We start from the raw sequence: 12,203 nt of genomic DNA on the forward strand, positions 1-12,203 counted from the left end.
AAAAAAAAAAAAAAAAAAAAAAACCTCATCCAAAACACTGTCACTACAATAACGAACGACCCGGGTCAAGAGAGAAAGATGCTCTTCTCTATCCGTGTCCCAGGAAGCTGTGGGTCCGGTTACTAGGGACTAAAATACCATTAAAGAGTGTGTCTAACTGCGTGAAGAATGCAGCAGGCAGAAGGCGGGTCCCTCTACGCCGTTTGCCCAGCGCTGGCTGTAGCGAAAGAAAGAAAGGCGCAGAGCGAGACACTCCTGCCAAGTTGGACCTTCTTGCCTAGCCCAGGTCACAGGCGACCGGGCCCCAGACCCGCGTAAAGCTCCCAGGGCCACTACCCGGGCCGCCGGTCCAGCTGAGCAGCTCTTCTCGGATGCTGCTTCCCGGAAGGATGCGCCTGGCAACACACCCGTTGCTGATGCAGAGGAGCCTTCCCTTCCTCTCTCTGACCACTTGTCCCGACCAAATCTGACCTTCCAAACACATTTGCCCGCATCTCTCAGGCATCCATCTCCGGGCCGGAGATGGACGTGGGATGGGGAGGGCTTCAAACCTTCAGCTCCCCGGGCTGGGTCGGGCTTTGCAGGGGCGATGATAGGCAGAAGAGAGAAAAGGAAGAGGAGCGAGCCTTGAAGGCTGGTTGAGCCAGCTTGGCGAGCAGCCTCAGGGTCTCAGGTTACTGTGGGAACTGCTGCAGCTTCCAGGCCGGCCAAAGCCGTTGTCACCTCACCACCTTTCACCCTCTCTGGCTCCCTGCTTGCTACTCCTTAGAGAAATGTCCCCGGGTTCTCCGCGGCGTATTCCCAGCCTGTATCCGGTTACAGCCAGGCGGCGCGCTCCCGCACGCCGGAGCGCCGGGCGCCAGCAGGACGCCCTCTCCTCTGCGCCCGCTTTCCGCTCGCTGCTCTGCTGCTACCACTCCTCCGCCACCTCCGCCCTCACTAACTCCAGCTCCGGGAGACGCCACCCAGCCACGGCCAGCGCTCCCAGCCGGCGCTCACGCACGAAAGTGGGGCGCTACAGCCGACCTAGCGCTCGGTATGGGGACGAGAGTGAAAAGACAGGTGGTATACTATAGAGATGTGGGACTCACCCACGCAGACGCCTGCGATTTTTACTTGAGCCCTCCCTGACTAGCCCCATTCGGGCCAGCGCCTGGCAAGCCAGCCCATCTGTGGCATCCGCCGTCGCCTCCTCCTTGCACCTCCTCGCCGACCCCTCCCTCCCGGGACCTGCATCCCGCTCCGCCAATCAGCGCCCGTCTGCCTCTTCCCACGTGATCCCGGGCGGGCTAAGGACCTGCTGCTTCCCAAACGCCAGAGGGATGCGGGCGGCAGAGCGCGAGAGGCGGCTGCTTGGCTGCGGGGCGTTTTGACTTTTCCTCCACCCTGCCTCCTTGGGCTCCTCTCCTCTAGCCCTGGACTCCGGTCTTCTGCTCCCCCGGCTTTCCGGAGCCCCTCCCTTATGGCAGTAGCTTTCCGCGTCTTCGGCGTAGCTTCTCAGCGGACGACCCTCTCGCTGCCAGAGCTGAGCTGGGTCACTGGATGTTGCTGAAACTCTCGAGATCATGCGCGGGGTTGGCTGCTGCTTCGCCGTCAGGTGCCACTGCCACCGCCGCTTCTGCTGCCGCCGTCCGCGGGATGCTCAGTAGCCTGCTGCCGGGCCCCCGCGATAGTGTGTTCTTCGGAAGCCGTTTGCTGCTGCAGAGTTGCGCGAACTAGTCATGGTGCTGTGGGAGTCCCCGCGGCAGTGCAGCAGCTGGACACTTTGCGAGGGCTTTTGCTGGCTGCTGCTGCTGCCGGTCATGCTACTCATCATAGCCCGCCCGGTGAAGCTTGCGGCTTTCCCTACCTCCTTAAGTGACTGCCAAACGCCCACCGGCTGGAACTGCTCTGGTAAGTCTGGAACCCCGACCTCCGAACCCTCCACCCCGCAGAGAAAACGCGCCTTTCCAGCACAGACCAGACTACATTAGCGCATCTCCCCAGCCCCTCAACTCCTCTGCCCCCAATCCCTGAGACGACTGACCTCTACCCGGAGGAGCCCAGAGAACTGTTCCAGGCCGCTAGGGAAGGCGGGGGCGGGGGAGGGGTCTGGGTGGGCAGAAAGTGCAGGTGTGGGAACCTTTGCATCCTTGCAGTTAAATTAGAACGGCAAAGATTTTGAGAAACATTAAACGGGATGGTTTTGTGGACTCACTGAAAAGAGCACCAATCCTTGGGGAAACACTAAAACAGAATCTTTAACATTATTAAAGAAAAAAGTCTAGCTAGAAATAACTTTATGAGAAAGAACGAGCGAGAAAGCAATAAATCAAATGGTGACTGAAGGGGAAACACTGATTCCTGGCAAAAGTGCAATGAGGGTGCACTGGTCTTGCATTCAAGACCAGGTCACGCAGATTCTAAAGGAGCTTGGGTTTTAAGAGATTCGATTTATTTCTCTTCCTCCCTTCCTCCCTTCTTCCCTCCCTCCCTCTTTCTCTCTCTCTCTCTCTCTCTCTCTCTCTCTCTCTCTCTCTCTCTCTCTCTCTCTCTCTCTCCTTGGCTGCAAAAGACATTGTTTTGGCAGCCCACAGATGCCTCACACTTGCCTCCACAAGCTCCTAGATCAAGGGAAGTTGAGAGAAGAATCATTCATAGATCTCCCAGGCCGGGGGTGGGCAAGACCGACCTGGCCTGGCTCACTCGCAACCGTGCGGAGAACCGAACCTACCCCGTTGGGCGCTGACTCCTCCATTTCTGAGCAGACTTCCTTGGAGTGGATTAGTCGCTCTTCCTTCTCCCTTGGGTCCCTTCAGACTCTGAACGCCAGAGCTTGGCAGGCTTGGCTTTGCTAAAGCCTCCTAAAGAAGTAAGGCCCGCGGATGGAAGTTGCTGCACTCTGAGCTGGCTTCGCATTTCAGTCTGACAGCCCTTAGTATACCGGGCGGGATTGTGGTGTGATTTCATTGGCATTTTAAACTCCATTAACACGCCTGGGTATTGTCTTCTAGGTATGGTCTGTTCTAGTTTTAGCAAGTGTGTATGTCATTTTTCACATTCTGTAAATATGATCCTTCTGTAGTTAAATTTGGCTGTACATAAAGTGGCTTTCAAAGGATGTATGTGAACTGAAGTGTATGTAACTTTGGTGAGGAGGTAGTGACCAACTGTAACTTGTAGGATGAAAGAATATGTAGTCCTGGCTTGTTAGTGATGTAAATTCCACGAAGAAAATCATTAAGCATTATTGTACTCTGTGCTTATTAAATACAAGATTTGCAACCCTATTAGAGTTGGGTCAATAGATTGCCTTTGTTCTGTTTTTAACAATATCTACATTTAGCATTTCTAGAAAACTCAACATGTTTTCTATAACTTACTTGTAGTTCACGTGTGCATGTATGTTATTTCAGACAGGCTAATTTCCACTTAGCAGATACCTAAACACTTTTTTGGGTACTTTACCATAGGAATATTAAACAAGCTGCAAAATCAATTGTTTGAAATGTTGCTAGCTTTGTAGCCCAACATGACTGGTTTGTTTCATCCCTAACTATAGTATTGTCTTAGAAAATAATTAACTTGAATGTGAAATTGAGGTTGGCAATGAAAAAATTCATTATTAGCCAGATATCTTAAAGGGATCTGCAGAAACTAAAGAGAATGGACTGGTTTTCCAGGCAGATTGTCAAGAACCTGGTACCCCCACCGTCCCACCCCTGTTAACTTATAAGTGATCAATCTTCATTTGAGCCAGACAGACCATCACAGAAAGCACTGTGCCTGTTTATCTTTGTTATTGGGGCTTTGTTTCCTCTTTGTCTGGAGAAATTCCAAATAAAGGGCTGTTTCAGACCATAAAGAAAAAAAATGATTAAACATGGAGAAATGGAAAATATGGCATTCGGAGACCATCACCAGTTCTTTTTTTTTTTTTTTTTAAATTTGGAGTGTGTGGGTCATAAACTATAGTCCACTTAATGAGAAAACAATAAGGAAGCTAGGAAGCAAGTGTTGAACATTCAGCACTGCTAGCATTAACCCAAGCTAAAATAAAAGAACACTACAAAAAAGGATATTAAAAGAGAATTGACTAGAAAGAAAGTGTGAAAAAAGAAACAAATATTGATTAATTAACTAGATTTTTTTTAAAGGTTATCAGTAGAATGACCTTGTAATACAGCTGTGGTTGTCAGAATTAAAATTTAGGGTAATTCTTTTAAAGCTTCAAGATACCACTATTTTTGTTATAGTCTCTAACATTCTTTAATGACTAGAGTGTTCTCTTTAAATTTGAGGTTATGATGACAGAGAAAATGATCTCTTCCTCTGTGACACCAACACCTGTAAATTTGATGGGGAATGTTTAAGAATTGGAGACACTGTGACTTGCGTCTGTCAGTTCAAGGTAAGAAGTCTGATATTTGCATTTATTAATGAGACTACAAAGCAAAGATCTCCCTTTACAACCCATCACTTGGCAATTTATAGCTATGCAAGCTAAAAGGAAAGCTGGCACCAAGCAAAAGTACTGATGAGAGAGCCAACTGATGTCAAAAAGGCATAGTTTTTTTGAGAAATGCATAGCCAGTTATAAATGCTATAGAAGTAGAAAGTTTCAGGTTGTTCCTTTGGTGTGTCAAAGGAAAATTATGTTTCTGTGTCTCTTCTAGCATGCATTTTATGTCAACTATTGGGGACATGGTCAATAGCAAGTGTATCAGAAGTGTAGATTTTGTACTTTAGTTCCTTTTTTAAATAAATTATTTAATTTTATTTTTTCCATCACCCTTTATCCCCTATGTGCCTCCACCCACCCTACCCCCACCGCAATCACCACACTGTTGTCCATGTCCATGAATTCTTTCTGTCTCTTTTTTTTTCCTTTTTGCTCAATCCTCCCCCCCACCACACACACACACCCACACCCATACACACACCAGAGCTGTCTGCCTGCTCTCTGTCTATGAGTCTATCTCTATTTTGCTTGGTAGTTCAATTTCTTCATTACATTCTACATATGAGTGAAATCATATGTACCTGTCTTTCTCTGGCTTATTTCACTTATTGTTTCTTTTGATTGGGGCTATCAACTTTTGATCATATTGTTCTCTCTTTTAATGGTATTGGGTTTTATTATCCTGGTAATCTGGTTAAGTTTTTAAATGAACTCCTTTCCAATGTGACTTTAAAACTACTGTGCTACTTTTGGAACTCATGGAATTTTTAAATATATATCAGCACTTCATAGGTGCCATATTCAATTATAAATGAATCTCACAGAAATTCAAAAGAGCACAAATAGCCACAAGTGATTTCCGAAACATTAGAGAGATGTCCTTTGCCTCATGTTAAAAAAATAAAAATAAAAATAAAAAAGAGAGCTTATAGCACTGTTGCCATAAAACTAGATTATTAGTAACTATTAAAGATAGAACTGTTAATGTCGTTGGTATAGTCATCATCTAACAAATGCTTTCTACCGTGTAACTTATAAACCTTCATTTCTCTCAAAATGTTTACATAATCATATATACCTTCAACTATCATAGATGTTATATTAATGTCTTATATTCACCTTTGAATGTTACTGAATTACTTTAAATACACATGAATTCTAACATAAGGTTCAACCAGGAGATATGTGCATAAACAAAACTATATATGTGAGATCAGGAAAAACTTTTCCAAGATTGTATGCAAAACTAAAAAAAACAAAAAGGATATAGATCAAATAAAAACATCAAAGTCACATTCAGTTCCAAATATTTGTGATAGTATGTAAGATTTAGATTATGGATGAAATTTAAATATTTCAGATTAAATTCAATCTTCCTGTAAGAGAGATAAGAGAATTCACAATTAAATATAGTTTGAGTGGCTTATAGAGAAGGTAAAGGCTTCTTGGACATTATTTTCTTCTTTCTAAAAAAAGCAATAAAAGTGATACTGTAAAGCACACCACCTCCTGGTAGGTAAGTACTGCTATGACCATACTGTAATCTTTTAGACCATTCTATAGTGTTAGAAACATATTCTTGCATAGTTCATACACATGAGGCACCATCCTGTAAAGTTTCCAGCCACACTGAACAATGTAATCATGGTCTTTCAGTGAACTACATGAGAGTAATAAAGCATACGAACTTTCAATCCATACTTCCCCAAATGTTAACTAAAGGGAAAATAGAGTTGGATAAATCATTAACCAAAGGCTCACAGAATTTTGTGGATTTCTTCCGCTTTCAATGTGTGATTCCTATAAATTTGTTTCATTTTTATGACCAAGGGTAGACATAAGAAGTGAGCTTCATAAACAGTGTGAAATGGATCAAGAAGAATGTTTCTCAAATGCAGAGCCATAATTCCACTTTCTCGAAGAGGAAAAAAAGGAGTTCACACTATTCTAATTGCGTGCTTGCTGATAAAAGGAAATGTGCAATTTTCTTATTAAAGGAATGGTATTCAGATTTTAGGTTCCACAAAGGGTTTTGGTAAAACTTTTATCAACAAAGATATTTGTGTTTTTCGTGCATTGGTCAATCAGTTAAATTTGTCATGAATTTAAATAGTTATTGAGTGGAATAGATGAGCGAGGGAGGCATTGTAGGCAAGTTTGAATAAAAAACTAAAATGTAAATTTTCTTTTCTTAATGCCTGTAGCATTTTAAGTTTATTACTAGATTACTACTGCTATTAGTTTGTGCTTTACAATAGCTGTCAGTGTGTCAGGAGAAAATAAACATTTCCCTGGAGTGGAATATTTAAACTCTGCACATTACCACGAGCCTAGCATGACTGAATTAAATTGAAGATCAAAGAAAATGTACAAGTTGTAAAAAGAATAATAGATAGGCTATTTTAGGCTAAGAATATCTTGGGTTTGTCCTTTTCAATGAATTTGAGCATTTTTTTTGTTTGTTTGTTTTGTTTTGAGTTCCCTGGTATCTGATGAAAAGAAAGGTGTCCTAAAAATCTATTTTCCTGTGTACTATTCTGAACAACGTGAGGTCATAGTTCTTTTGTTCAAATAAGATATACACTATGATATTTTTGGCTGAGAGATGAATTTCAAAGAGAAATGGGTGTATGTGTGTATAACCTACAATGTTTTCAAATTTAAATATCATTGGAGCACCAAAGTGAACATATAGTTGCCTTTACCTCTTATTTTTATTTTATGTATGTATGTATGTATTAATTTATATTGAATTTACTGTGGTGACACTGGTTAGCAAAATTATACAGGTTTCAGGTACACAGTTCTACTATACATCATCTGTATACTCTAGTGTATGTTCACTGCCTCAGTTCAAGTCTCCATTCATCACCATTTATCCCCCCATACCCTCCTCCACCTCACCCACCTCCTCTCCTTCTCACCCCTGCAATTACCACACTGTTGTCCCTGTCTATGAGTTTTTTCTTTTTTGCTCAATCCCTCCACACCCCCCACACCCCATTCCCACTCCCCACCCGCAGCTAACAGCTTGCTCTCTGAAATAAGCCAGTCAGAGAAAAGATTTAACTCATATGTAGAATCTAATGAACAAAATGAACGAACAAGCAAAATAGAGACAGATTCATAGACATAAAGCCTTCACCTTTTTTCAAATTTAAAATAAATGTATTCTACCCTTCAAATGTATTAGTGTAGTCCCCTGTATCCTTGTGGGACTGAAACCAGGAGCAGCACTGAACTCTATACTCTGCCTTTTCCTATATATACATACCTATGACAGTTTAATTTATAAATTAGGCACACTGAGAAATTAACAGCAATAACTAGTAATAAAATCGAAAAACCAAATCATTTATTATAGTAAAAGTTATGTTAGTGTGTTTTCTAACATAAAATATCTTGTTGTGCTGTATTCACCTTATCACTTAAAGAGAGTACCTTCTGGCTTCTCTTTGGCACATCCAAATTGCCTCCATCACTACTCTTGCACTTTGAGGCCATTATTAAGTAAAATAAGGGTTATCTGAACACAAGCACTGTGATACCTAGACAGCTGATCTGATAACCAAGATAGCTACTAAGTGACTAATGGGCATGGAGACACTGGTCAAAGGGATGATTCACATCCCAGTGGGATGGAGCAAGTTGGTATGAGATTTTATCATACTATACAGTAAGGCACCCAATTTAAAAGTAACGAATCGTCAACAATAAAATAAATAAATAAATAAATAAATGTAACTGTTTATTTTGGGAATTTTCAATTTAATATTTTTGAACTGATGTTAACTACTGGTAACTGAAATCATGGATAAGGAGGGACTAATGAATTTCATTTTTTTCCCCACAACTGAGTGAGATAATTATTTTCTCTTTTTAAAGATGAGGAAGTTAGCCCTGGCCAGTTTGAGTCAGTGGTTTGAGTCAGAGTCTCAGTCCGCAGTCCAGAGAGACCCGGGTTTGGTTCCTGTAAGGGCATGCACCTCGGTTGCAGTTTGTCCCTGGCCCTGGTTGGGGTTGTGTGGGTGGCAACCCCTCGATGTGTCTCTCTCACGTCGATGTTTCTCTCTCTCTTCCTCCCTCTCTCCCTCCCACTATATCTGAAGATAAATGCAAAAATGTCCTCGGGTGAGGATAAAAAAGAAAAGATGAGTAAGTTAAGGCCCAGGACTATAAATAACTTACCATCGAGTATTGATCCTAAAGCTAGAACTGAGGTCCTTTGTCACTACATCTATATATTTTTCTAGGACATTATACATGCAAATAAAAATATCAGTAACAACTACAAAAGGACAAATTTATTGTGGAGAACTGTTCATATCAAAAGTAATACAACTGCTCTGGCTGATGTGGCTCTCAGTTGGTTGATCATCATTCCAAGCATGGAGAGGTCCTCAGTGATTCCTGGTCAGGTCGCATGCCCTGGTTGGGGGATCCATCTCCAGATCCCCAGTAGGGGGCGTGTAAGAGGCAGCCGATTGATGTTTCTCACTGTTTCTCTCCCTCTCCCTTCCTCTCTCTCTAAAATCCATAAAAACATAATTTTTAAAGAAAGTAGTACAACTAATTCTTAGGTGATGATATGAGTTCCAGAGATGGGGCCCAACCTCATGTATCCTACACTCCTATCTCTATACCAAATGGTGTGCTGGTAAATCTGGTAAATTATCTGTGGGGATAAAAATTTAGAGACAGTGGATGGATGGATGGATGGATGGATGGATGGATGGATGGATGGATGATGGATAGATGGATGAGCGGGCAAATGCATGGAAGGAAAAAAAAAGGAAGGGAGGAGTAGTTATATATAGCACTGGTCAAATAATGATCAAATATTACTTTTTAATGAAAAAATATAACAAAGCCATGTGTGTTCTGGGTATTATTTATTCAAATAGTAAATATTTTTATTGAATAAGCCATGCTTTAGATCTGCAATTATTCCACTTATTAGGACTGCATAAAAAGTCTTCCAGAACTTAGTGGCACAAAACAATAAACATTATTTTGCTCATGAATCTGTAATTAGACATGGCTTAATGGAAACAGCTCATCTTTGCTCTGCTTGGCGTTAGCTGAGGTAAGGGAGGGAACTGGAAGTTTTGGTCCTGTACTCATCTCAGAGTTTTCACTCTTATGTCTGACTGTCGGCTGGGAACCTTGGTCCTTTTCCATGTGAATCTCTCCGTGTGGGCTAGTTTGGGCTTCCTCACAGAACAGTGGCTGGGTTTCAAGGGCAAGCATCCAGAGAGAAAGAAAGCCAGGTAGAGACTGTATCCTTTAGTGACCTAGTCTTGGAAGTCAAAGAGTCACTTTCACCATAGCCACAGGCCTGTCCACTCTTAAAATCATAAAAACGTTTTCATATAAATAAATGTAGTCACAGAGAAGTAACAGCAGATACCTATGAAATGATCAGAGGATTGGGCCATAATGCAGGGGTTTTTGTTTTTTTTTTAATCTTTTTCTCCTTTGGAAGAGAAACATAGCATATTCTCAGTCATTATTCCTAAGCCTTTGACAACTGGGAATATAGCAGAATTCACTTAACATCTGTGGAGGACTTTCTACATGCCAGATTTCATGGAAGGTGAAGACAATATATAAAATAGAAGTTATGCATAGTTTCTAGATGCTGAAATCTCAGCTAAATGGAATCCTTATTAACCAAACAAGTAATCCTTCACATAAAAAGCTTCTCACATACATTTTTTGTTCATTTGTAGCCAAATGAATTCCATATATTCTGGAGTGTCAAGTCATTGAATCTATAAGTGTGGCCTGTAGCTGCTTTCTTAAGCAATGTGGACATTTTGGAACAAAATTATTCTACTAAAAAACACATATTTGGAAAATAAACTTAAGATTTTAAAACATCTTAGGAGGAATAGAATCTCTTTTTCCCTGAGAGGAAGTTTGTACAACACATACATTTATGGGTCTAACCATCTGGGCTTGAGTCTTGTTTCTTCTCGTACCAGCCAACTCTGTAGCCTTTAGCAAGTCACTTAAAATCTGAATATGTGCCTTCATCTGAAACTCAGCAGTATTATGATTACCACTAAACACTATTTCAAACAACTTGGCATATTTTAATGTAATAGTTAGCTTAATTTTATGCTAGGGTTATCCTGTTTTCCTTTATTTTTCTAATTTTAGACGTGCATGTTTTAGTGTTGATGTTAGATGGTGGTGACTCTGCTAGTTAAAATACATATCATGAAAGGCAAATCACTTTTATTTCTTTTTATAAATGAATATTGCAAAGTGTTTTAAAAACAGGACTCTGTTAATCCTCCTAAATGCCGCAGTTAACCATTTCAAATGGGGAAAACAGGCATAAACTTGTTAAATATCTCATTGCTGGGAGACGTAGGACCAGACTTCACTCTTGAGCGTTAATGATTTAGAGTATGTTTTCTCTGTGTACTATTCATGTTAATGAGTGCAAGTCATGGTACTAAAGGGCCAAAAACATCTTGCTGATAATCTACAGTTAAGCTCTTTTCAGCTCCATACAAATCTCTCTGTTGGCTGGTGCACGGAACTTGGTAGCTCTGTTTTTAGCACTGTTCACATTTGGCTGACTGCATCCTTCAGAAGTGGCATATGAGCACTTTATCAGCTTTTTCAATATTTTAAGATGCATATCAGCATTGTGTACTAGCACTTGACAGAGATAATAAATACCTCCCACACTTCACTCCCAGTCCACTCACTACATCTGAGCAATCTACAGAATTAGATGAGAAGGATAAATAAGGAAATTCAAGACACCAGAGAGAACAAAATGTGGACCTAAACAATCAACACACAAAGTGTTGTAACCAGGGTTGGAGACAGAGATTAAAAGGTAACCAGAGAATGCTAGGACCCGAGTATAAGAAGCTAACTAGTTCAACTAGTCTAGTCATCTGCACTAATTATGACTCTCTTCTGTCTACTGAAAGAATCAGCAAGTCTACTGACTATAATATGTTATCAAGTGTTTACTTCTTTATGGTTTTTCCTTCATGTGCTCAGATACCATTGTAGTATTAGTGAGTCCTCATAAATCCTCCCTGTATTCTCCTACTCCTAGTCCTGAACACACCACATTTGTCAAGCACTTTTCCATCTACCTGGACATGGTTCTGCCATGAGCACCAGCCCCATTGATTTGTTTTTCTTTAGCACTGCTCATTAGAAAATTCAACTCTTCACTGACATTTTGCTATTGCCTGTTTTCTTTAGTAGTGGTGAAGATGTTCGGTCTTATGGTTGGTCAATTTTCAGGTGTAGGCTAATATATGTATATATGGAAGGAAAGCATATGGAAAGCTGCCCTTATACATGTATCACCTGATCAGAAGTGAATTAGTTATTGAGTTGAAGATTCTCAATAGGAAAACAGTTCAATCAAAACAGTTTTTAAAATATTATCATGTAGACAGACAGAGTCTGGAAGAAATAGTATAACTGTGGCAAGGAATGATTGTACAGAGGGCTTCCAGAATGTCTAGGTTAGAAATTGTTGAAATAAAGATGGTTTATAAAATATGCAATATTTTAATTATTTAAATCATTTTAATGATATTTAATATCTAAATCACCATGTTAGCAATTATGGTGATGATAAAATTAGTATCATAAAACTTGGATTTACTATTGGGAGAAAAGTATATCATTGTTAGTTTAAAATTTTTATTTAACTTTTTCATTAATTGATACAAAGTAAGGCTCATAAAATGACTCTCATTTCAGAGAATATTGGCTT

The 12,203-nt window shown here is 40.9% G+C and overlaps 1 protein-coding gene across 1 annotated transcript in view; it reads left to right on the forward strand.

The window, feature by feature from the left end:
* The first annotated feature begins 563 nt into the window (after positions 1–563).
* Positions 564–12,203, forward strand: part of TMEFF2 (transmembrane protein with EGF like and two follistatin like domains 2) — a 246,782-nt gene continuing 235,142 nt past the window's right edge. The window contains exons 1-2 of the mRNA XM_036254118.1: positions 564–1,893; positions 4,281–4,390. Of these exons, the coding sequence (XP_036110011.1) occupies positions 1,722–1,893; positions 4,281–4,390 (282 nt within the window). The 5' untranslated portion in view covers positions 564–1,721. The remainder of the gene's footprint in view (positions 1,894–4,280; positions 4,391–12,203) is intronic.

This window comes from Molossus molossus, unplaced genomic scaffold (assembly GCF_014108415.1).
Source record: "Molossus molossus isolate mMolMol1 unplaced genomic scaffold, mMolMol1.p scaffold_m16_p_11, whole genome shotgun sequence".
NCBI classification, from domain to species: Eukaryota; Metazoa; Chordata; class Mammalia; order Chiroptera; family Molossidae; genus Molossus; species Molossus molossus.